Source organism: Antechinus flavipes, chromosome 2, assembly GCF_016432865.1.
Source record: "Antechinus flavipes isolate AdamAnt ecotype Samford, QLD, Australia chromosome 2, AdamAnt_v2, whole genome shotgun sequence".
In the NCBI taxonomy this organism is placed as follows: domain Eukaryota; kingdom Metazoa; phylum Chordata; class Mammalia; order Dasyuromorphia; family Dasyuridae; genus Antechinus; species Antechinus flavipes.
This window is the reverse complement of record NC_067399.1, coordinates 621,989,853-622,014,958: the sequence shown is the minus strand read 5'-3', so window position 1 is coordinate 622,014,958 and position 25,106 is coordinate 621,989,853. Positions and strand designations below refer to the sequence as shown.

The following is a 25,106-nucleotide window of genomic DNA, read 5'->3' as shown; positions in this document are numbered from 1 at the left end:
TATTCAGCAAACCCATCAACAAATCCTTCCCTGCTGAACTATAGGAAACTCTACCTATATGCAAATTCAAAGTAATCTAAAGGCAGAAAAGAAGGAAATGAGATTTTTCAAAGCAACATTCAGAGAGAAGATATCTTCTTTTTGTTCCTTTGCTTTTTTTTGACTGTTGAGCTCAACTCAGTAGGTGTAAAGGCTGGCAGATTCATTAGACAGGCTAAGTCTCCACAAACACACCTAGCCTCAAGAGAGTGGGGTGGATTCCTCCCAAGCTCTCTCCACTCAGAAACGAGTCCCTGGGCTCCTTGCACATTAATTGGTCTTAATTAGGTTGTGGGAAGGAGCTTCTTTAAATTCCTCAGAAAATAAGACGTGTCATCCTCTTAACATCTTAACATCTGTTCCTCTCGCCCTCTGCTGCCTTCCCCCCTCCTTTCCTCTCTTACAATTGGCCATGGTAGGGCACTGAAGGACACGCTTCTATCCCCTCCAGAGGCCCATCCTTGCCCAGCCCCTGCTAAGGAGCCTCGACTCCAGAGCAATGAAACATGGCCAGCAGTTCCCTGCCTCCTTGGTCCTGGCACTGGTGCAGGTTTGCTTGGGTGAGTACCATCTATTTCTGAGGTTATCAGGAAGAAGGGAGAAGGAGGAATCCATCCTCATTGGGTTCTTCGGGGCATCAGGAAATTTGGTGGTGTGAACAAGAGTAAAGGTACCTTTACTTTATTTTCACAAAAAGCAGATTTGAGTTTTTATTTAATTTCAAATGGGTCATTTACTGTGCTTAATTTTATGACTAATGACTGTCTTTTGCTTTGTTTTGTTTTGAATTTTTTTAATGGTATCTGGCAGCACGTAAGTGGTCATTTTTTTTTCTGGTTCTTTGCTTCTTTGGTAGATGTAACTTCCAAATGGTTGCCAATAACAGACTCTTTTCCTTGGCTTTTCTGCCACATGTATTCAGTGCATTCCTGTGACTGTGTTTTTGTGGATGTTTATACCTTAGAGTGTCTGTGACTGTGTTATTGGTGAGAACTGATAATAATAGCTTTGCTGGAAACTTTGGGCATTTTAAAGTCTGTTTCAGTGGCAATATGGGTTAGTGGAGAGAGGGGAGATAGCCTGGGCGTTGGGATACTTGGGTTCTAATACCAGCACATACTTTTAGGTTGTTGTATGATTTTTGACATCATTGTCTCATCTGCCTCTTAAGGATGTTGCCTTAGAACAGGGGGCCTTAATCTAAGATCTATAAATTAGGGGTGGATTTTTTTTACATTTTGATAAATATATTTGAATATAATTTAGTTTCTTTTACAAACTGGATATTTATTTATTCATTTAAAAATATTTTTCTGAGAAGTCCAGAAATTTTCCCAGACTGCCTCAAAAGAGTCTATGACATATAAATGAGGTTAAGAAATCCCAGACTAGAGGATCTCTAAGATTCCTTTCTGCTTTAATATTCAATGTTGATGGATTATCTGAGTATCTAGTTATTGTGAAACTCCAGTATTTGTGTTATCTGGTCTGATGTAGGGGCAAGGTGTCCCTCTAGTGATGTGGTGTTACAGATCCCTTTCTGAGTCACAAGTTCATTTGTGTCACTGAGTATATTGTAAACTTAAAGGATTCCCCCAGGAATTGGTCAGATCATTGAGCTGGGTTGGAGAAAAACAATTCCATTGGGGAATGAGGTTCAAAGAACTCCTTTGTGTTTTGTTGTTTTCCAGCCCAGGCGAATTTTGCTCCTTATTTCTTCGACAATGGAGCCAGCAGCACAAATGGAAATATGGCCCTTTTCAGCCTTTCGGAGGACACCCCTGTGGGTCAGTATGATGACACAATAGTTACACTGCAATGATTATCATTTATGGTTTTCTCCCTTATACTATCAGCATCTAACAGGGCTAGTGGCTCATAATTAACCTGAAGAGGAGGTGTGTTTAGAAAAGACCTATTTTTATCTGTATTTTATTATCTTCTTCCTCAATATTCACTGTCACTGACTCTAGCTCACATATGCCAAAAAGCACACATGTATTTAGGGGAGAGATAAAGGCATTTGGTATAAAATCTAGTGGTCTTTTGACCTATTTAGCTGTCTCCCATTTTAGTAATTTCAGAATGTCTTCAATATCTGAAACTCTGCAAGACTGTGAAGAGTCTCCAGAGGAAGATGGACTAGTTAATGGAATTCAATTCAACTAATGCTTACAAAATGCCTACTATGTACCAGGTACTATGCTAGGTCCTGTTGATACATAGGCCAAAAAAAAAAAAAAAAACACCCTGATCCTGCCCTCAAGGAGCTGAAATTCCACATGGGGGTTGTAAAGTAGACAGATAAATAATGTTTTGAGAACATTAACAACTGAAAAGATCAAAAAGGTATTGGCAGGGGAAGTGTCACTTTAGCTGAACAAAGAAAAGCAATGTGGCCTAGTAGAAAGTACAGTTTCTGGGAGTCAGATGACCTGAGATTAAATCTTGCCTCAGTCACTTACTAGTTACATGACACCCATAAACAAGTCAGTTAATTTTTCAGCACTTCAGTTTCTTAATCTGTTAAATGGGGATATTAACATTGTAATACCTACCTTACATGATTGTTTTGAGGAAAATACTTTGTAATTCTTAAAGTGCTTAGAGAAATGTGATATTATTGAAGGATGGTAAGAATCAAAGGGAAGAGTGTTTAATAGGGAAGGGACTAATCACCCAGCTATGAAAAAAAAGAAGTTTGCTATTTAACATTTTCCTCTCCATCAAAAATTGTTGGAAGGTGCAGAAATGATAGGAATTGGGCTCTTCATGTTGGAGGAAAAGAGAAAAGAGTAACAGGGATCCATTATCACCATCACTCTCATAATGCAAATCATTGAAATAGTGATTTTTTCCAATCCTGGTTCCCTGAATGTGTTCTAATGTCAAATATTCCATTGATAATTTTTCGAGGAAACAGTCATTGTGTGACCTTGAAGCAAATCTCTCTTTGTTCATCGACAGTCTCTGGTAAACTGTTATAGATTAGCTTTCCTGACATCTTGCTCTTCCCATGTTCAGTGTGAGGACAGGTGACCAACTGTTTCAATCTGCTATCCCCATCCCCTCCCTCTCATGCACAGAACATCTTTTCCAGATCAGTGTCTATTCAGTATTTACTTATATTGTCATCCTCTCCCTCCTTCCTTAGAATGGAAGTCCCCTAAGGGTATGGACTATTTCAGCTCTTTATTTTCTTCAATAAGTGTTTGCTAATTGATTTATTGAAAACTGAAGTCAACAAATATTTATTGAATAGTTGTTGTGTCTAAGCCTTTTAGGCCACTGTTGAGGGGGGAGACTCTGAGGGTATGGAAGGAGGCAATAGCAAAGATAATGAACATTTTTATATTCTCAAGGTTTACAAACCCTCCTTGCAGCATTAAGAACAATGCTAGATTTGGAGCTAAGATCATTTGAACTCAAATCCTAGCTATGTTACTGTCTAGGCTGATGTCAGGCAAGTCTTGTGTCTGAGTCTTGTTTTCATCTGTAAAATGAGGAAATTGAATCCTACAGCCCAAAGAGGTAGATAGCACCAGTATTATTATCCCTTTTTATGAAAGAGGAAATTGAGGGTCAAGGAAGTATAATTACTTGCTCAAGATCACACATCTATTAAATAGCAGAGTTAGGACTCCAATCTAATTCTCCTACCAAAGTGCTTGTCTACAAGGAGCTTGCAATTTGGTTGGGGAGACTGAACTAAAATACATGAAAAATTGATGAAAAATATAAAATAACACTGTTACTACAAGGTAGTGTATCTATGCTAAACACCAAACATATGGTTGTATATTTTAAGTATTATACAATTCAGAAGCAGGGAGTAATCAGTGGGAGCCAAAAGAAGCAGAGAATGCTTGATGCTGCCATCAAAGGTGGGGCTCAAACTAAACTTTGAAGAATAGATAGGACTTGAGTATGCAAAAGAGCAGGGAAAGTATATTTGAGACATGGTGAAAAAATATGTATTTATTTGTTTATATTCTGTTGTATTCTCTCCTCCAATAAAATATATATTTCTTGTAGGCAGATATATAATTTTTGTCTTTGGATCCTCATTTGAATATGAGGTACTTAATCAATGTTGTTGAATTGGATTGAATTCAATGCAAAGGAAGAAATATATAATGGTGGGGTTTTAAATAGTCCATCTCCCAGATAGGAGAAATAATTTCATGTAGAGGTCTTTCCCTGGTCCATTAAATCACATCACACAGATGACTTGTCTTTCCTAGTTACATATAAGATCAACCTAAGTCTACCCTTTCTTTCCTAAGAAGAAACTCCTCAGATACCTATAAGTTTAGAATTGACCTATTGAAAGTTCTCTTTAAATGTAAGTATTATAGAGTAATTAGTATAGAGAAGCATGATGTCACATGGAGCCAGCTTTATAGCCAGGGAGACTGGGTTCAAGTTTTGGCTCTGACACATTGGCTGCCAGTAAATGGTGTACTAAACAAAACAGTTCACTTTCCACTTCTTCAGGTAACTCTTAACTCTATAATTGTAAAGAAACTTTCAATCTGAATTATGAAGGGGAGCTTCCTCTCTAGGGAATTCCTTATACCAATGGAATCGCAGGTTTAATTCCTGTTCCTTTCCCTATAAGAAAGTTATAAACTTATTCCCAAAATAAATGGAAATGATTTAGAAATTAACTAAATATTATTTTCCCTTTGGTGTAGATATATAAGATTCTCACTTGCATATTCGCCGAGCTGACTAATACTGCTGATCACCAAGCGATTTCAGGTAGCAAATAACAAAGATAGGATTATGTATGCCAGAACCACTGCTAATGACAAGTCTGAGAAATGCCCGCCTCTTTGACACAGGAGAATTATTTCAGCATTTCCTCATAAGCCTGCTACTGGGGTGGAAAGACAGATTTGGATTCTACTTCCAGTTGGGGTGGTGAGGGGTGAGGAAAAGTTTAAGAAATGGTTCATGGAGGATATTACTCTTGAATGGAGATTTGAAAAAAAAGGTGGATTCCAACAAGTGAAAATGAGAAAGGAGTGTATTCCAAGCCAAGAAAATCATCTGTAAAAAGGAGATTAGGCAGGAAAATGTCAGCTGAAATGAGAATAGGCAACGGTCCATTTACACGGGAACATTGAGAGTGAGAATGGCAATGGAATAAGATAAGTCTGGGCTAATAGGACGAAAGCAAATGGTGTAAAGCCTTAAAGGTCGGTCTGGATTTTTTTCTATACACAATAGAATCTATGACATTTTTTAAGATGTCATCCATCTTAGATGAGGTGATCCAACAGATGTAAATAGAACACTAGACCTGGAGTCAGGAAAACTTGAGTTCAAATTCTGCTTCAGACATTAACTAGCTGTGTGACCCTGGGCCACAAGTTTCCCGATTTATGAAGTAAAGGAGCTGGTAGATAAGTTTTAAGGTTCCTTCCAGCTCCAAATCTCTGATACTGACATATGGGCTTCCACCCTGTCAAGCTGGCTTATGTCTTCCTGAGAAGTGAGCATATCTGAGCAGTGAAAAGTCGACTTCTGGCTCTTCTCCTAGACTGGAATGAATTCAATGGCAAGAGCAATGCTATGGCTTCAAAACCCCTGGGACTTTGAGGAAGGCATTTCTTCTTAGCAATGAGAGAAGACATGGAAATATTTGTTTCTTTTAATTACTAAATGAAGAGTTCAAATTGACCTTTCTCTCCATATTGGAAAACGTTAGGAAGGTGTTGTTGATATATGCGCTAAGGGAGATAAATGCACAAGCTGTCCTCATAAATCTGTGGTAAAGAATAGATTCTGTTTGGTTTGGTTTAATGGAGGGGAAAAAAAACAGAGTTCTGTGCCAGGTTCCACTCTCTGAGAGAATGGGTTCATGGCAGGATTATGCTGATAAATGTGTGGGGGTGAAGTATACCAAAAAATACCTTTCAGTTTAAACTGCATTATTATCATTTTCTAAATCACTTTCTTAACTCGAGGCAATCAGCAAAATGTTGTCAAGCTCTGATTTGTAGTATTTGCCAATTTCCAAGGTACAAATATTCACACTGAAAATTTAACAATTGGATTTCTTGAACTCTGGCAATTGGTCCCAGAACACTCATGGTTTATGGAAGAGACCAAGGTTAGGAGTCAAAATAGGGATCTCTCTGGGCAAGTGCTTCAATCTCTCACTTTGATCAGCTATAAAATGATTTACATTCAAGGCTGATTGTATAGTTACCCTTTCACTGTTAAAAGATGAGATAAACAACATCTGCTAATGGCCCTTAAAGATAGAAAAGGAAAAAAGCTGGAGCCAAGGAGATAGGAGAAGTGTTAATTGGGCATTCTAAGATTTTAACTATACTACTGTTAGAAAGGAATTGCAGTGGAAGGACTGGAGGAAGACCTGGGTTCAAGAACTAATTTGAACTTATACTGGCTATGCAAACAGTTGCCTGTCTCTGGCACATCATGCAATCTCTCAGGGCTCCTAGAAGACTCTATGTTGCCAAACAATGTTTTTCTATATTGGAAGAGGGAATTTCTTCTCTGAGAGTTCCTTGTACCAATGAAATCATGGGTCCTATTTTTAAAATTTGATAATTAATAATAATATGAATTATTTAAAATTAATACTTAAAGGCTTACAAATTAAGTACTTTAATAATCTAGATAGCAAGATCTTACCTATATTAAGTGATATTTTTGTGAAATGAATCAATTGTCAATAAAAAGTTATAATAATAAAAAATGAACATTATAAAGCAAAAAAAAAATTAAGATTATTTGAAATATATACATGTATATGTATATGTTGTAGAAATTATTTCTATGTGCTTCAGACTCATTATTTAATTGGTAGAAGGAATTCCTATTGAAGAAAATCATTCTGCCAATACAGATTATCTTCTACTTTGCAACTTATTTTCTTGGGAATTTTCTTGTAGGAGCTGAGAGAAAAATGACTTGCTCAGAGTTATGTTGCCAGCAAGTGTCAGAGGTCAGACTTGAACTTTGGTCTTCCTGATTTCTGGGCCAGATCACTATTTATTAGACCTGACTGGTGCATAGTATGTCCTCAGTAAATTATTTTTGACTTGATTTGACTCAAGAGTATCTAATCCTGATGTTGGGAAGGACTTCACTGGTCATTAGTTCATCTCCTTCCCTATCTCCTGCCATATAGATGCAAGTTAGGTGAATCCATCCTCTTGGGAAAATAGCAATATGTTCCAGCCCTGTTACAAATTATACATAAACATATGTATGTGTGTATATGAATACACATTCATATATGAAATATGCATTAAATGGGTATTATTATATATGTATATTGTGTGTATATATATATATATACATACATGTTTGTGTGTGTTTGAATGTTTATACACACACTAAAGGGACGTTGTTTTTTCTGGGTTAGCTGACTGGTTTGATTAGTTTGACACCACAAAAATGGTCAAGACAAGAAGGCATAGAGGAAAGAGAAGCTAGAGCCAGCTGCCCTGACAACAGCTCCAGCTCAGCCATTTATTAAAGGAGCAATATTGGAGCCTCAGTTTCCTCCTCTACAAATTGAGTGTGCTGAGCTCTCACACTAATATTCTGTGAATGTAGTGCACAAAGAGGCTGATTACCCCAAATCATGGAGCAGCACTCCTGGCCCCGTGGTTCAGAACTTCACTTTTTAATTGACACCATTTCTGGTTCTACGAGTGAAAAGCAAGCCTGAGCCTGCTCTCTCTCCATGAGCAATTTCTTCATCTCTTTTCCTTTTATAGGAAAATTTGTTTTTTAGAAAAGGTTAAACCAGGCATTGTAAAGTGGAAATTTCTTCTGGGCTCTCTCCCCTTCCTGCACCCAATTCACCCTTTGCCTTCTAATTCCCCCTTTGTGTTCCCTCCCCATCTCATCTAGGAAATCTTGCTTGAAGAACACCTGATATTAGTTATTTATACCATAATATGAATATTACTGAGCTCCTCTCTTTGGGACATTTGCAATTGAAAATTGATCTCTAATGTAGAATGAAATTGTTTATATTTAGACAGCAATTTACAAAGTTTCTTTACTACAATCCCTATAAGCTACATAGTAAAAGCATTATTATCCCTAGTTTGCAAAGGAGGAAACTAAGACTCAGAGATAAAATAAGCTCATGAGCTTAGAGCTAGGTCAGGGAGCTAGATTCACTTGCTTCCCAAAAAGATCAGTTCTTGTCTAAAAGTCTAGTTTATGAGGATAGTCAGGATTTGAACCAACATTTTCTGGCTCAGTGCCTAGGGTTCATTCCACAAGTCCTTTTGGAATGAACTTCAAGCAGATACTTAGGGTAAGGGAGAAGAGAGTCAACTTTAAACATTCAGAAGGTTCTTTCTGCTATCTCCAGAATATTCAGCGTTTTTCCCACTCCATTCCTGCCCTCAGTGTTTCTTCTGCCTGAAATGCCCCTTCATATATCTACCCATCAAAGTCCCATTCATCTTCCAAGATCTAGCTCAAATGCTACCTTCTTCATGAGTCCCTTCTATGATACTCTAACCTGGAAGTTATTCCTTCTTCCTCCAAACTACCAGATATTATTTACTTACAAGTCTTTCAGATTTTCACATGCTGCAGTAGTTAATTCCCTTAAAGGAAAGAACTTGTCTTGTTCTTTTCTTTCTCCATGCAGTGTTATTTTTTTGAGCAAATCACTTGACCACATCCCATAGGAAGCCACCCAATATTCCTCCAGCTACTGTTGTGATAGGGGATAACCTCCTTGTTTCTTGTTTTTCTCTTTTTGAGTTCTGCTTTTCCCCTCTGAATATCCATGTTGAAAGAGTCTCAAATGATTACTCAGTAGTAGAACCATTGTGAGAAAAGGAATTCATTGACCTGCCTCATTAATCTTTTTGTGGCAACCAAGGAAAGTGTGAGAAGTAACTTAGCTCCTGGGCAGTTTCCCATATTCTGGCCACCTAGGTCAGGTTCCATCCGCTCCAAGTATTTAGTGGAAAGAGTATGCAGCCCAAGCAAAACTTCCTTATCAGGAAAGAGAATAAAGGAATCAGTGATTCTATCACCACCAGCTCATTTAAAAACCAGAGCAAGAGGCAACTTTAATATGAAATATTTGCAGTTCAAACTTAGTAGTTTGGGCCTTGATGAAATTCACTAGATGAGTTTATGCTGTATTTTTTTTCCAACATTCAGCCCCTTTTCTATACCTCTGCATTGCAGGATGCCCAAAATGATGGGCTTGCCTAGCTCCCCAAGAATAGCTTGCACATACATGGCAGGAATAGGGAAGAAGATAGACTAAATGACCTCCAAGATCCTTCCCAACATCGAGATTAGCTGCTTTTCAAGTCAAGTTCAGGCAACAATAATTTATTAAGGACTTTCTGTGTATCAATCAGTCTTAATGGATAAAATTTTGACCTCAGGAAGACTTAGGATTCAAATCTGGACTCTGACACATACTGCTACACGACTCTGAACTAGTCATCTTTTTCCCTCAGTAACTACAGGAAAATCCCCAAGACTAAAAGTTGTAAAGTATATGGTGGTTTGTATTGGTAGAAGTATTTTCTTCAATAGGAATCCATTCTATCAATTAAATAATTATTCTAAACCAAATAGAAATATATGTATATGTGTATGTGTATATATATGTGTGTTGTTCATATTTTCAAATAATCTTGATTCACCTCATAAACAATTAAATATAGATAAAAAAACTTGCTACCTACCTTATTAAAGCACTAAATTTGTAAGTCCTTAAATATTATTTTTAAATCATTCATGTTATTATTAATTGTTAATATTGCTTCAAAACAATTTTAATAGGACCCATGATTTCTTTGGTGCAGGGCACTGCCAGAGAAAAAATTCCTTCTTTCAATGTAGAATGGTATCCATACTACAATATGGAGTCTTTTAGGATTTCCTAGGGGTCCTGAGAGATTATTTGACTTAACCAAAATTCCACCAGCAATATGTGTCAGAAGAAGGATCTGAATGCAGATCTTCCCAACTCTATGGTTGAATATTTATTACATTACTCTGCCTCTCTCATAATAATAATAATAATTGCTGTTATCATCATCATCATTGTTATCATTATCATTACTAAATGATTATAAACACAGTAAAGCAAAAAATATGAGACTGAATTACAGGCCTATTCTCCTTTCCAACTTTTTAGGCTCTCATGTGTACACATTGAATGGAACTGACCCGGAAGGAGACTTTGTCACCTATGGCATTAGCTTTGAGTCCAATTCAAGAAATTTCTTTTCCATCGATCCAAACTTTGGAAATATTACATTGATTGAGGAGTTGGACAGAGAGGTATGGTAAAGATCATGACATCCATCTATATTAAGAATACATGCGGGATTTGTTTCCCAGTTGTAACATGAGCTTGAAAGAGTATTAAAGCTTTTGCAAATGAGTCCACCTTAAGCAAAACACTATATAAAAGCTATAATTTGCCGAAACAGTGAATTTAGAAATATGCCAGGAGCAGGGTTCCATGAGGATGCTTGCTTGCATTCTTTCCCTTTTGCCTTCTCTCTTTCCTCCCACCCTATGTTTTTGGAAACCATTGCTACAGAAATTTAGGTCTGTGATATATAATTTAGCCTGATTATATTGGGGACTTTCTGACAGTGTTGCTGAGTCATAAATTTTTACAATGAAACCACTTACAATTTGGGATCCCTCTTACCCTCTGTCCAACCTGAAAAAGTCTCTGTAAAGGATGAGACTTTTCCCCACATATGAATTAAGGGGTGGGGTACTGATAAGGATGAAAGGGTAAGTCTCTATAGTTTTTTTTAAGAGCTTTTACTTATTCTTAAGTCTCCCTTAGAACAAGCAATTATTTAGAACATTTAAAATTAGATTTGCTCAAAAATTTAAACTTATTTTTTTCAGAAACAGATTTATTGCATAAGTGAGATGAACAGGTCCTTTCAGAGAGGCTCCTAATTCACAAGTTTTTAAGAAGATCAGAGCTGAAAGATGTTAGTCTCTGCCTAATAAAAAAAACAATACTACAAATGAAATCCCAAATGTACTAGCAGTGGAAAGAGAACTTTTTAAAGTCAGAGGAACTAGGTCAAACTCTGCCTCTAATATCTGATAATATCATGATACATGAGAGGCAATTTGGTATAGTAGGTAGGGCACTAGACTTGGAATCAAGAACCCATGGATTCAAATTCCTTTTATAATTACTTAATAGATGTGTAACACTAGGAAAATCACTTAACCTCTGTTTCAGTATCTTGATCTGCAAAATGAGAGTTGGAATCTATGATCTCTAAAATCTCTTCTATCTAGAATTCTATTATACTATGATAAGTCATTTAACGACCCTCTGTGAATATTCTAAGCCTTTAAGACATACTCCACATGGTTTCCATGGCAAAGATGGTTTCCAGTGTTCAAAAGTTATAATATCAGGTAGGGTGAAAAGTCTTATTCTTTACAGAGATTTTTTTTCAGATTAGGCAAGGGAGAGGAGGGATCCCAAAAAGCAGCTAGTGTTATAAAGATTTCTTTGGATGTCACAGATCCAGCAACATTGTCAGAAAACCCACAATACAATCAAGTTAAGTTGTAGATCACAGATCTAAATTTCTGTAGTACTGGTTTACAGACACAGGAGGAGAAAAAGAGGGCAAAAAAAAAGAAAGAATGTAAGCAAGCATCCTTAATACATTTTAATGTAGCCAAATGTTTTAATCCATAGACTAGGGACTGGTTTTATTGTATTGAAAATTCCCTCTATCAATGGAAGTCAACACTAGTTTCCTAGAACAAAGCTTCTTAAACCATAGATTTTGACCCCAATTGGTATTATATAATTGAATGTGGGGGTTGCAAAATTATAATTTAAGATCAGTAAATATTTGATTTAGATGCTTATACTCAGGGTTGAATAAAAATTTCTTGGACAAAATGGAATCATGAGTGGGAAAAATTTAAGAAGCCCTGGTCTAGAGCACTGAGAGATCTTTCTCAGGATTGCAGAGTCAATTTGGGCTGGAGACAGAACCCAGAGAAGTATTCCTGATTTTGAGGCCAGTTCTCTCTCCTCTACACCAAGTTATCATTAGTTTTCTCTACAGTGATTTATTGATCCTTCCAAAACTCTGAAGCTACCCAAAAAGATAACCACTTACTCAAGACAGCACATTTAGGAGAGGAGTTTGGGTTTCCCTAAGCTGGACTTATCACTCTACCCTTCAAGCGTGACCTGTTTAAAGCTCACACATTTAAAATAACTTCATCACACATCAAATGTCAGGAATCAATGACTACAAGAATGATTGTAATATCTCAGCCTCTAGATAACCCCTTTTCTTGCTTTTTTTCTTATTTATTTCTTTTTTGTCTTCTTTTCTTTTTTTTTCCTTTTTTGCAGAGAGAAGATGAAATTGAAGCCATCATCAGCATTTCCGATGGCCTGAATAAAGTGAGTATTGGAAATCTGAAGGGCCAGGCTGTCAGAAACAAGCATGTAGAACTATCTTTGGGCTGCCCATATAACTCACAGGATGGCAGGAAAGCTGTGGCAACAAACACTTCAATTGGCATTAAGAGCATTTGGGGTCCATTTTGAGAAAATTGCCATAGTCAAGAAGTTCTTCCCCTGGAAAAGGTCTATGAAATCAAAATTTTTAAAATTTTAATTTTAAAATATTGGTCACTTACTATAGAAAAATAGATGTCATTGGCACCAAGTAATCTGGTATGGGTTACGATCTTACAATCTTTTCAATATCAGGATCAATTCCTGGTCTCCAGAAATACCTTCTGATCAGTATTTTAATGTGAACAATCCCTTGATTACTGAAATATAACATAACTAAGATCATATGACAACCATCTGTACTATTAATGTGACTACTCTGAAAGGTGATTCTTTGTAGAGAATAATTTCTTTGGTCACCCACATCTGATTCAGGAATGAACTCATCTACTATCCTATGTGGTCAACCAGATGATGTTAAAGATGTAGACTAGAAAATTATTTAATTGTTTTTAGTTTCTAATGAATTTTTTTACCTTTATATGTCAGGTCCCAGTTAAAATCTGACCTTCAACAGGAAGCCTTTCTATTCTCCATTAGCTCTAGTGTCTTCCCTCTGTTAGTTACTTCCAATTTATTTTGTCTACAGCATGTTTATACATAGCTATTTACATGGTGTTTCTCCAATTAGACTGTGAATTCTTTGGGAGCAAGCGCCATCTTTTCCCTTTCTTCATATTTCCAAAGCTTAATACATTGCTTGCTATATAGCAGATGTTCAATAATGTTTATTGACTACTTCATTTCTAAAAATATTCCTCCTCTTTTCTCTACTCACAATCACCCCTTGTAACAACAAATAAAAAAGGAGGGGGAAATTTCAGCAAAATGAACAACAAAGTTTGATAGTATATAATGTATCCCACACCCATATTCTCCCTCTTCTGTAAAAAAGGGAAACAGGTATATTTTTCCATCCCTTCTCAGTTCGCAAGTTTTGTCACTATAATTAGCATTTAATTTCAATTTTTTTTGCTCTTTACATCTATATTTTCTGTTCTCTGTCTGTTTGCACATATGTATATATGTAAGTGTATATAGCAATTAAGTGGCACAGTGGACAGAGTTCTAGACCTGGAGTTATCTTCCTGAATTCAAATTTAACCTCACTTACTAGTTAGGTGACCCTCAGCAAGTTATTTAACCCTGTTTGTCTCAGTTCCTCATCGGCAAAATGAGCTGGAAAAGAAAACGGCCAACCACTCTAGTCTCTTTGCTAAGAGAAACCCAAATGAGGTCACAAAGAGTCAGCCACAGCTGAAATATTGAACAACAAATATATATATATATACACACATATATATATATGTGTGTGTGTGTGTGTGTGTGTGTGTGTGTGTCATCTTCAACTCCTTACTCTCAACATTCTTGTTCAATCTATTGTCATAGCTTATCAATTTTACCTACATAACAATTTTCACATATGTATTGGGTGGTATAGTAGATAAAGTGTTAGAGAAAGGAGGGGAGGGAAAGTGAAAGAAAGGAAGTCAGTGTTTGCATTGGTTTGGCTGAATCACCATCTGACGAGTATAAATGATATGATTCCTACACCTTCTCATCCAATGAAAAATTGTAATAAGTTGTTTGCAGAAACAAGAATGATTATAGTAAATAGGAATGTGATTAGGTATTTATTTAAAGAAGCGGTGGATGTTAGGGTCTCCCTATATGTATCATGTTGAGAATTCTAGGATAGATCATGTGACATACAGTGCAATAGGAAGGAAGATGATGGAGAAGTGGTCTAGTTTGAAGCTTAAGGTTAGATTAAAGGTGTTTATTGAGAATCATTGTCAGTTGGTGATTGTGGCTTCTTGTCCTGAGTAGATGAAGAGGGTAAGTGGAATAAGGCTGGTAAAGAAGGTGAGTTTAACTGTGTTTTTATATAGTGTGGGGAAGTTGTTAGTTTTGTGTATGTGTGTGTGTGTGTGTGTGTGTGTGTGTGTGTGAGAGAGAGAGAGAGAGAGAGAGAGAGAGAGAGAGAGGGAAAGAGAGAAAGAGGGAGAGAGGGAGAGAGAGAGAGAGAGAGAGAGAGAAAGAGAGCGCTCAGCATGTTAATGTATCTTAATTTATTTAGTCATTTTTTCCAACCAACAGGTATCTACTGTATGGAGAACTTTGTTTAACATTTAAAATGTAGGTGGCCCAAAACAATGTAGACTCCAGAGAACCAAATGGACTCAGAGAGTAGCTTTCAGTATTATTCTCCCAGATTTTTAAATTAGCACCATCATAAGCACTGAACAAATGATTCCTCCATGGTATTAATGGTAACATAATTGAAGGTATAGGTAGCACTTTAAAAATTAACATCATATGGAGCAGATAATTAGTTTAAGTTGTTAACAATAGAGTGGGGCATCAGAAAACAGGCAAAGGAAAGTCCCTTCAACAAGACAAAACTTTATTGTTGTGAAAGGGTTCCAGAAAGCATTAAAGTGTACATACTACTTTACCTACAAAACATTATGGGATCATATGGATCTAATCCAACTCATTATCAAAAGGAATAAATCACCACATTGTACCCCCATGCCTCTAGAAATATAGAATCCCTGTAGAATTTCTAGAATCTCTGATATATTTGATCTAGGACTCCATCTTCTGTTACTACTTATGCAGTAAGTGAGGACCCCCTAGTTTGGCTCAGGACCTAAAAAAAAAGCCCAAACTATCCTTTAGTGGTTATTTCTATGACATCAGTCTGTCAATGTGTGGATCTCACCCCATGTTCTCTCTGCTGTCCCTAGGTGGTAGAGAAAGTCCTGATTCTGGTGACTGATGCCAATGATGAAGCCCCACAGTTCATTAATACACCCTACATCGTCCTTGTTCCTGAAGTGAGTAATATTTCACCCAAAGAGAATCAAGTAGTTGAGTAAGAGAACATGGATGTACTACCTGGACTTTGTCTCTGAACAGGAAGGGAACTTTGGATTTGGTTGGGTTGGGGAATGACATTGGAGCAAGCAAAGTATGAAGGTTGAAAGATTTCCCCCACTCTTCTCTCTTGATAGCTTCTTTCCACCTCTCTCTCATCCTTTCATTCTTATTCCCAATCCCTCACCCATTTCCTTGTAGGTCATTTCTCTTGTCCTTTTCCTTTTTCATTTTCCTCTGTAACATAGTCATCCATAACACATCAGGTCTCCTTGTCTGTCAGAATTCTCTCACTTCAGGCTTCTTACCCTTTCACTCCCTCTTTAGGGCTCTCTTCTTTGAATCTAGTAGAGGGGAGAAGATGAGGAGTCTCCTCTGTTTTCTCAGGGCACAAGAGTAGTACAGGTTCTAGTACTAAGACTCCAATGTGATTATGCAACCCCTTCCATAGGACACACCTGCAGGGAGCAGCATCTTTAAGGTTCAAGCTGTGGACAAGGATACAGGATCTGGAGGAAGCGTCACCTATTTTCTACAGGTAGGACTTTGAGCATTGGGCTTGCCTCAGTTTCTAATTTTCCCCAGGTAGATGCTTCTCATTTCCAATATTACCAAAGATTCCAGGTCCTCCCTTAGATGTACAAGAAGGAAATGTATATCCTTAGAGGCAAGGAATTCAAGGAGGAAGGAATCACACATTTATTAAGCACTTATTATATGCTAAACTGCTTTACAAACAGTATCTCATTTGATCCTCACAACTCTGTGACATAAATATAATTGTTATCCTATTTTATAGGAAACTGAGATAGATGGATGTAAAGTGAGGAAACTGGGACAAACCTAGGCAAAATGATTGCCAAAAGTCACACAACTGGCAATTATTTGAGTCTGGACTTGATTCTAGGATCAGTTCTCTCCCCACTCTACCCCTAGCTACCTCATAAAGTAATCCCAAAAGCACTGAATTAGTCATCAAGATACCTGGATTTTGTTCCTATCTCTGACATGGATCAGCTGCACAAACTTTACAAAATTACAGCTTTGCTGGGTCTCAAGTCAAAAGGATGCCATGATGTGAAACTCTATGGTTATAGGAGTCTAGAAACCAAAATGTTTTAGACTGACCTTGTGTGTAGAGCCTAGATGGTATGGGTGTCCAGAAAATCATCTATGAAGCTCTTAGCTTGAATTGATCTCAAGCCCTGCCTCTGATAGCTTCTGTCTGAGTAATGTTGGGCAAATCGTTAACTTCTTGATGTTCTAGGTAACTCAAAATCCAGAGGAGGTTTCAACTTGTATTGGTGGAAAGAAAACAAGGAAGAACCTATAAGTTCCCTCTATTAGTGAAATCACCATTCTAGTTCCTATCCTTATAGCTCTATATATCCAATCCCAATTCTGTGCATTTTGTAAGCCTGCATCTATGATTTCACCTCAAATAATTCATCTGTAACTTAAAATCTTAGAGAGTTGGCTGGGGGTGGTTTGTCAGAGATCAAAAAAGAGAGTTTGGAGTATTCAGGAAAGGCTATTTGGAATGGGTAGGACATTACCTGGGCTTTGAAGACCAGATGGGAGTCAAATAGTCTAGGAAAAGGAAGGACAAGAAAATTTGGGTCATCGGGATAGTGTGAGCTTACGTATAGATATAGAAATAAGGGTGTGCCCCTAGCTTGTTCCAGGAAATTAGAGAAGAAAACAATTTGTTCAGGAGTTTCCCTTACCCAAGTCAATCTATTCCAGGTAATTTCCATATTCCCCTAAAGCTCCAACCTCACTTCTTTTTCTCTATTCCTATTCCCTCTGAAAGAGTCATTATGAAACTTTTCTCTCAGAGTCAAACCTGGAGGAACAAATCATCCTGTATCCAAAAGTAATCCCGTGGGAAAGAATAATTCGCTCAAGTTGGCCTGGACATCCTCCTAATGCATTTGGAACCACACCCTCCTTTCTTGTTAAACGTGGAACTCCTTACTTTTCCCTCTATCCCATACTTTTGGTCTGTGAGCTTAATTTGGACAAAAAGCACACTATGGGAATCACCTTTTTGGCTGCTACCCTTGTAGAGATCACCAACCCATTCATTCACACTTTGTGAAATCATCAAGTATTTTTTTCTTTAATCCCTTTCAGCCTCACTTACTCCCCACTGCTCATTCCTCCAAATAGCACCCCATTCCTTTTCTGATTTTAGGTCTTTCTGCCATGCAGGACTAACCTGTAGAGCCATAGAAAGTTAATACATGAAGTGATTTGAGGTGCATTGAAACCCCTCCTATTCCCAATATTGTCCCCAATTCTATCTCGCTGACTTACCAAAAAGCCTGAAATTCCCACTATTAATAACATTCCTTTGGATTCACCTAACAAAATGCACATGTACTTGGGAGGGTTAGAATACTAACTCATCAGCCCTAGAGACTTATGACTCAGGGTGGGTAAGTATAAGGGAAAGTCCTAACACAAGATTCTGCTGTCAGCTAAAGTTTTGATCACTAACAGAGGGCAGGATTGTGCCCATCTGCTTATTCCCCCTTTTATTCCCTCCAAGACCCTAGAGCAAATTCTCTTCAAACCAGATTACTCTCTTCTCTGGCCCCACACAGATAATGATGAAACTCCCTATGTGCTTTTAGTCATGCTCTTGTTCAGCTCACTCCTGAGCTGCCCTTCCTTCCTTTCTCCAAATTTTAGCCCATTTTTGAAGGTCCAGCTTAAGCACCACTTTCTCAATCAAATTTTCTTTGACTTCAATCTATGCTGATGATAATATCATAGAGTGTTAGAGTTGTCAGGGACCCCCGAACCCCTTCATTTCTGAGATAATGACCCTGAAGCCCAGAAAGATTAAGAGAGATTGTCTGGACCACTCTGCCTAGCCTTCAGGAGCAGAACCACGTAGCCAGTAAGAGCTTGGATTTGACTTCCAATCTCTTGACTTCAGATTCATTTTTCTATCTTCGTTGTACCACTTAATTTGCTCTAAGTGCCAACACTCTTTCTATTCTCTGCTACCTCTTCTATTAATTGTTCCTTTGTCACTAACTCCTTCTTTTGAATTAACCAGGTCTCTTTAAGACAGACCATGAACAATCTGAATGCAGGTCACTTTTCCCCCCATATTACACCCTATCCCCACCCCACTGCATTTAACATAGTGCTGAGCACATAGTTTGTGCTAATAAATAATTGTGGATCAAAATTTCTTAAACTGTAGGTTGTGACCCTATATAGGGTCACATAAGTGAATTGCAGTGGTTGCAAAATTATGATTTAATATCAGTAAATTTTGGTTATATACCTATTTTACATATCTATATTTCAGGGGTCAGGTAAAAAATTTCTCAGGCAAAAAGGGGTTGCTATTGGAGAAAGTTTAAGAAGTTCTGGATTAACTGACAGACTGAATCTTATCTTCAATTCATACTGTACAAGCCTATCCAAGTCCACAGCTAGCCATGGGTAAATAAGGTTTCATCCCAGGGCCCTGACATGATTTCAATCCTCATTCACCAGAACAATAATATAACCACCTACAGGCCACAACCCCTGAGGCCCTGTAGTCTCCTTGCTAGTACTGCCTCCCCACCTGTCCCCTCTCCCTAGAGGAATATAAACACTGTTCAGATATACCTTGTACAATGTTGCCTTAAAATGAAAGTATATCCAATTCTACCTATAAGGCCCTTTGCCTTAGAGAGTTGAGACAAGTTTGGGCAGACTTTTTTTTGTCAGATGACAAGAGGAAGCAGTAAAATGGAAATTATTTAAGAGCAAACTGTTATATCTGAGAGAACTGGGGGGAATTTTTTTTTTAATAGAAATAAGAAGCCACCTATTCCCAAGTGCATATGGCAGTCTAAAGAGGGAGGGGAGAGGTCTAATCTGCCCAGCTCTCTTACAATTTCAGTAATCTCTGCTCAGTAATCAGAGCCATTTGGCAAGCAGAGGCCTGGGAGAGGGTCAAGTGTGGGGGCAGAAATGGGTCAGTGCTGTGTAGTTCAGTACAGATTAAAGATAATCCTTTACATGAAAGGACAGAGGCTTTGTAGACCAAGGAAAATCAGTTTAAATGCACAGGCCAATGTTCTAAGTCCCACCTAAAAATTCAATTCAAGGATATCTGTTGAGCTTTTGCTGTATTTTAGTCTAACCACTATTTTAGACATATTTTAAAACCATAACAAAGAATCTGGACATAAAAAGCAACAAGAACAACAACAACAAAACACTCTAAGCTATCAAAATCGACATCACAAAGTTTTTATAATGAAATTTGGCTCAAGAAAACTTATCCATCCTTCGCTCAGAACCTGTTTATTTTTACACAATTCTAACAACCTGGATAATCTGGCTTCCCAACCCACACAGCAAATAAAAAGTAACAAATAAAAAGAATCCCTGCAGGTATCTAACAGCAGGAAGAGGTAAAGGCTAAAAGGCCACAAGTTTTAAAAAAAGGAAATATAATATAAAAATATGTCCCATCTCTGTACCCCATTTGCTCCTCTGTAAAATATGGCCTGGGTCAATCAAATATAAGGACAGATTTTTACTTTCAAGAAATATTGTGGACTCAACAAATGTTAGTATTATTTGTGTCTGTTGAATGAGTACAAAAAGTGGTACTTTCAAATGAACACTTTTAAATTAATTTGTGCATTATTCATCATCACAGCACCCACACATAGCTGAGAAATAGAGCGCCAGACATGGGATTAGGAAGAACTGAGTCCAAAACCAGCCTCAGATTTTATGTAGCTGTATGACTCTGAGCAAATCACTAAACCCTGTTTCCCTCAGTTTCCTCATCTGGAAAAGGAAATGACAAATCACTTCAGATTTTTGAAGTCTTTGCCAAGAAAACCCCAAATGGTATCGTCTGGATTTGGACATGACTGAATAATAGCATGTGTCTGAGGGGGTTGCAGCTATACCTCCAGCTGGCAGACCCAATCCTCAGGTCAGCTTCATAAAGCACTATAGGAAGCTTTATAAGGAAACCGAAGCGGGGGATGTCCATCAAAACAAGAGAAAAGGAGAAGAAAGAAATGGTTAAAGGGAGCTTGGTGACAAGGAACACAACAGAACAAAGGAGCATGGAATAATGGCACTAGGCTAGGGGCTCAGCTCTTCTTCCTGGCCACTGATGGAGCTCTCAACTGGATCCTTGTAGAAACCCAGATCTTCCGGGGGACTTTTCCTCTCTCATCACTCTAATCCTGGCAAATGCAGGGGGTGTAGGTTCCATCTGCTGTCCTCTGTATCACTGAATACAAGCAGAGGGGTCTCCATAGCAGATGTCAAGCCCCAGTCACTCAGCCGATAGAGAACTGAGCTCAGAGTCAATTAAGATCTCTCTCACCCTGTCTGGAACACTTAATAAGCTGTGTTCCAACTCTAAATCTAGTTCCTGGTCTGATGGCCAGAGGCAAAAAGATTCCAGTTTCCTGAGAGATTGTGGTAGAGTGAGTAGGAGAGATTTGAACTTGGAGTGCAGCAGACCTGAGTTCAAATATTTCTATTAATACTTATTATGTACCAGCCACGAATCTCAAATTGATAGGAGTGATTTTGTTCCCTCTTCTGTGTAATAGAGTGATGGGACAGAAGCAGTGGAAGAGGGTAGAGTCCTGGACTTGGGAGCTAGGAAGACCTGCATTTGACTCCCATCTAAGACTGACAACACTTTGAAAATCTCATTTGGCCTTTGTACCTCAGTTTCCTCAAAATGACTGAATTGGACTTGGTGATCTATGTGGTCCTTTTTAGCTTTAGATCCCAAGATCACATGCCCTAGTGTACCTCTTTCTGTGTCCTTTTTCTCTGTCCCTTCCCCTACTTAAGCCACTAAAAACTCTGTTCTTCCTAGATTATCTGAAGCTTAGTAGGATACCTTCCCTCCCTCTTCAACTTTCTCTGAAACTTTGTGAATGGCTTTGATCTCAGAAAATGATCCAATAGCTTGATATCTAAGAGCAAGCCTTGATCCGAACATTTGTGTGAGACATATTATTTGGTTGAGAGAAGGCATATTTATCTATGTGTGTGTATATATATATATATTCCATATATGTGTACATTATATGTGTGTGATGTCCCAGAAGTCTTAGTGACATTTTAAGAATTGTGTTTAGAACATTGCATTTATATTCAAGACCTGAGATCAAACACAACCTAAGACATTTACTAGCTGTACTATTCTGGACATATCAATTGATCTCATATGGTCTTGGTTTCCTCATCTGTAAAATAGAACTAATAACTGCATCTATCTTCCAGTGTTGTGAGGACCAAAGAAAATAATGTTTGTAAAGAATTTTGCAAACCTTAAAATTTTAAATAAATACCAGTTATTATTATTATCGTTCTTACTTATTAATTCATAGACATTTTACTGAGGTTCATAGATTGGAAACTAGATGATCTCTAAGATATCTTTCTATTTTCAAATTGTCTGTGAAGAGAGGGGAAAAAAATAATTTAAAAAACAGACATGAGAATTCATAATTCCCCACCGTGTTGGGTCATTTCATATATGAGCAAATAGCTTTACATATCTCAGAGGGCCCTGAATTCATATCTGTATTTAAGACATTATATTAATAGATTTTCATTAAAATGGCCTGACTCATCAAGAAAAATCATATTGTGTTCTCTGTTTAAACTGACAAGGGAATATATGTGATACATTTTAGAAAAAGTTACAGTACTTCAAAAGAGTCATGATTTTATCAGCATGAGAAAGATCATATTTACTTTATGCCCTATTTTGGATAAAGTATAAATGAAATTATTTAAAATGTTTCACAGGTATAAGAGGGGAAGCCCTCAGCTACATGAAAAATATTAGTCACTAGAATGACAGAAGATATGAGCAAGAATGCCAGATTTGAATTCAGAGGATCTTGATTTGAATCTTATCCCAGCTATATACTGCCTCTGTGACTTCAGTTTCTTCACCCATAAAATGAAAGAACTGGTCTAGATCAGAGGGATCAAACTTACAAACTTACAAAATTTTGCTGTCAATCTGACAGCAAAATTCCCGAGTTTGGCTAGAACCAAATTAAAATTCAATTGAGAGCTATTTTTTAAATAGATAAAAATGCAATGCAACATAGACAATGTTAATTTGTGGTTTTCTAAGTCAATATGCAGTTCAATTTATGTTTGAATTTGACACATCATTTCTAAAGATGCTTTTATCTGAAAATCTATAACCTATGACTGATGCCCTAAATTGTTTGGACACATAAAATCTGACTGAGCTTACATGGTTCCTACTTTACAGTCTACTTAGAGAGACAAGACTAGAAAGAGATGAGCACATAGAATCATTGTGCTAGATTTGAAACAAGAAGAAATAGGTTCAAATTCTGGTTCTGTCATTTAGTATCTGGGTGACCTTGGACAATCATTTTACTTTGACCATTTACTTTACTTCAGTTTCCACAATTATCAAATGAGAAAGTAAGATCTCAAGGGTTACTTCTAGTTCTAAATCTGTGAGTCAAACAATAAAAGACTAGAGAATCTCTTTTCTGTAGGAAATCAGAAAGGGAAGATCACCAAAGGCTATGAAAGATTTGTTCATGGGAAGAATAGGCAGATTACACCACCAGCCTACAGATTTTAATACCTGTACTTATTCAACAAGATTCTTGCTCCAGGGGTAGTGCTTGCCTGATGTCAAGAGTTAATTAAAAAAAAAAAAAAAAAAAAAGGAAATTTTAGTCTCTCGTTTAGTCATCACTGCTGACAGAGTGCAATGAATCTTGTTTGCTGAACTGTTAAAACCAACAGAAATAGCTTGTGGAAGGGGCACTATTTATAGCTCTTTATCATGTCTCAGTTGTTCCTCTCTGCTCTGTTTAGGGCCCAGAAAAAGAAATCTATTCATAAGGGAGAGAGTATTGTAGCTAGAGATTAGTCCCAACTAAACCATTAACTAGCTGTTAACAAGTAGCTAAGTAACAAGTTACTCAGCCTCTTGACCTAAATTGTTTCATCTGTAAAACAAGACTGGATAGGTTATGATTATAGATTTAGGACTGGAACTGACCTTCAATCAAAGGTGTCAGGCTGTATATGGCCCACAACACTCCTGTGTGCATAGGAATCAGATTAAAATGGAAATGGGAAATATTTAACAAAATAAATAAAAGTACAATAAAATATAGATGTTAATATGTGATTTTCTAATTCAATATGGGATCTTTATATCAATTTTAATGATGCATGTTTCTATTTGAGTTTGACAACATGGTTCTAAACAATCTAGTTGGACTAAGAACTTGGCTGGAGGGAATACTGTGTGGAGGAGGTGGAACTGTGACAATTAATGGTTTCTGCTTACCCCAGGGAAAAATGGGCTCTGGGGACCATAGTATCATCTATTTTATTTTATACCATATATTCTACCTAAAAGGTCCCTTCTAAATCTACTATATTCTGATTCTATAAAGATGGTATCTAAAGGAATAAATTAGTGTAGTCAGTCCCAGAACACAAGTATTTATTAAGCTTCCATTATATGACAGGATCATGATTTAAGACTACTGTCTTAAGACTAAAAAGGACGTTAAATGCTACTAGATCTACTCCACCCCTTCATTTTAGAGGTGAGGAGACAGAGACTTTGACCAATTAAATGATTAGTCCAAGGTATTAACTGACAAAAATAATATTTGATCTGGATTCCAATGGTTCTCAAATTTTTGTTCAAAGAGATCTGTTCAAAGAGTTTTTGTTCACATAGGTTATATTTATAGCTATTTACTATATTAGAAATAAAAAATGATTTTGAATTTGTAGACCCTCTGAAAGGGTTTCAGAGACCCCAACAATTCTTTGGACTACACTTTGAGGACCACTGCTTACCCTTTCTGCCAGCTTATTTCCCAAGCATATTTCTCCCAAGCTCAATCCACACTGAGGTCAATGTGACCATGTTGAGTGGGGTTTAGTTCTATTTGATGCTCTTGAGAGAGCTCCATGGTAGGGACCCTGTGCTCACCCAGGAAAATGGCTCAAGCCTCAGAAACTACATTGTTCTCCTCTGTCTTACAGAATCTCCTTACCAACAAGTTCACAATGGACCGCCACAGTGGAGTGCTGCGCATTAGAGCTGGAGCCACTCTGGACTACGAGAAGTCAAGGACTCATTTCGTCACTGTTGTGGCCAGGGTAATACAGGGGACTTCTTTGGAAATCTGGGGTGATCTGGGGATCCAGAGAGGGAGCAATCTTTGTCAGTGGTAAGTAAGGAGGGACCTACTATAGTTCTTAAATTAAATATTGCTTTTTCATTAAGATGAAGGAAACACACAGAGTAATATAATGGAATGCATATCGGCTCTGGAGTCTGTGCTAACTACATTCATGACCTTATTAAGTCTCTTATCTTTTGAGAATCAATTTCCTGGTGTATAAAAGGAGAGCAATGAACAAAATTACTTCTAGGATGCCTTCCAGGTCTTGAGCTACAATATTCTGATCCCTTCTGATCTCTTTCCTGAAATCAAAGATAAGGAGAGCTAAGGCAAGGATAACACAGTGGGATAGTGCTAAAATTGAGAATTAGTGAACCTGAGCCAAATCTTAGCTC

General features: G+C 37.4%; 1 protein-coding gene across 1 annotated transcript in view; it reads left to right on the top strand.

Annotated features, from left to right (window-relative positions):
- The first annotated feature begins 262 nt into the window (after window positions 1–262).
- CDHR1 (cadherin related family member 1) overlaps window positions 263–25,106 on the top strand; it is a 49,952-nt gene continuing 25,108 nt past the window's right edge. The window contains exons 1-7 of the mRNA XM_051981959.1: window positions 263–599; window positions 1,731–1,826; window positions 10,214–10,359; window positions 12,443–12,493; window positions 15,364–15,453; window positions 15,945–16,031; window positions 24,569–24,685. Of these exons, the coding sequence (XP_051837919.1) occupies window positions 539–599; window positions 1,731–1,826; window positions 10,214–10,359; window positions 12,443–12,493; window positions 15,364–15,453; window positions 15,945–16,031; window positions 24,569–24,685 (648 nt within the window). The 5' untranslated portion in view covers window positions 263–538. The remainder of the gene's footprint in view (window positions 600–1,730; window positions 1,827–10,213; window positions 10,360–12,442; window positions 12,494–15,363; window positions 15,454–15,944; window positions 16,032–24,568; window positions 24,686–25,106) is intronic.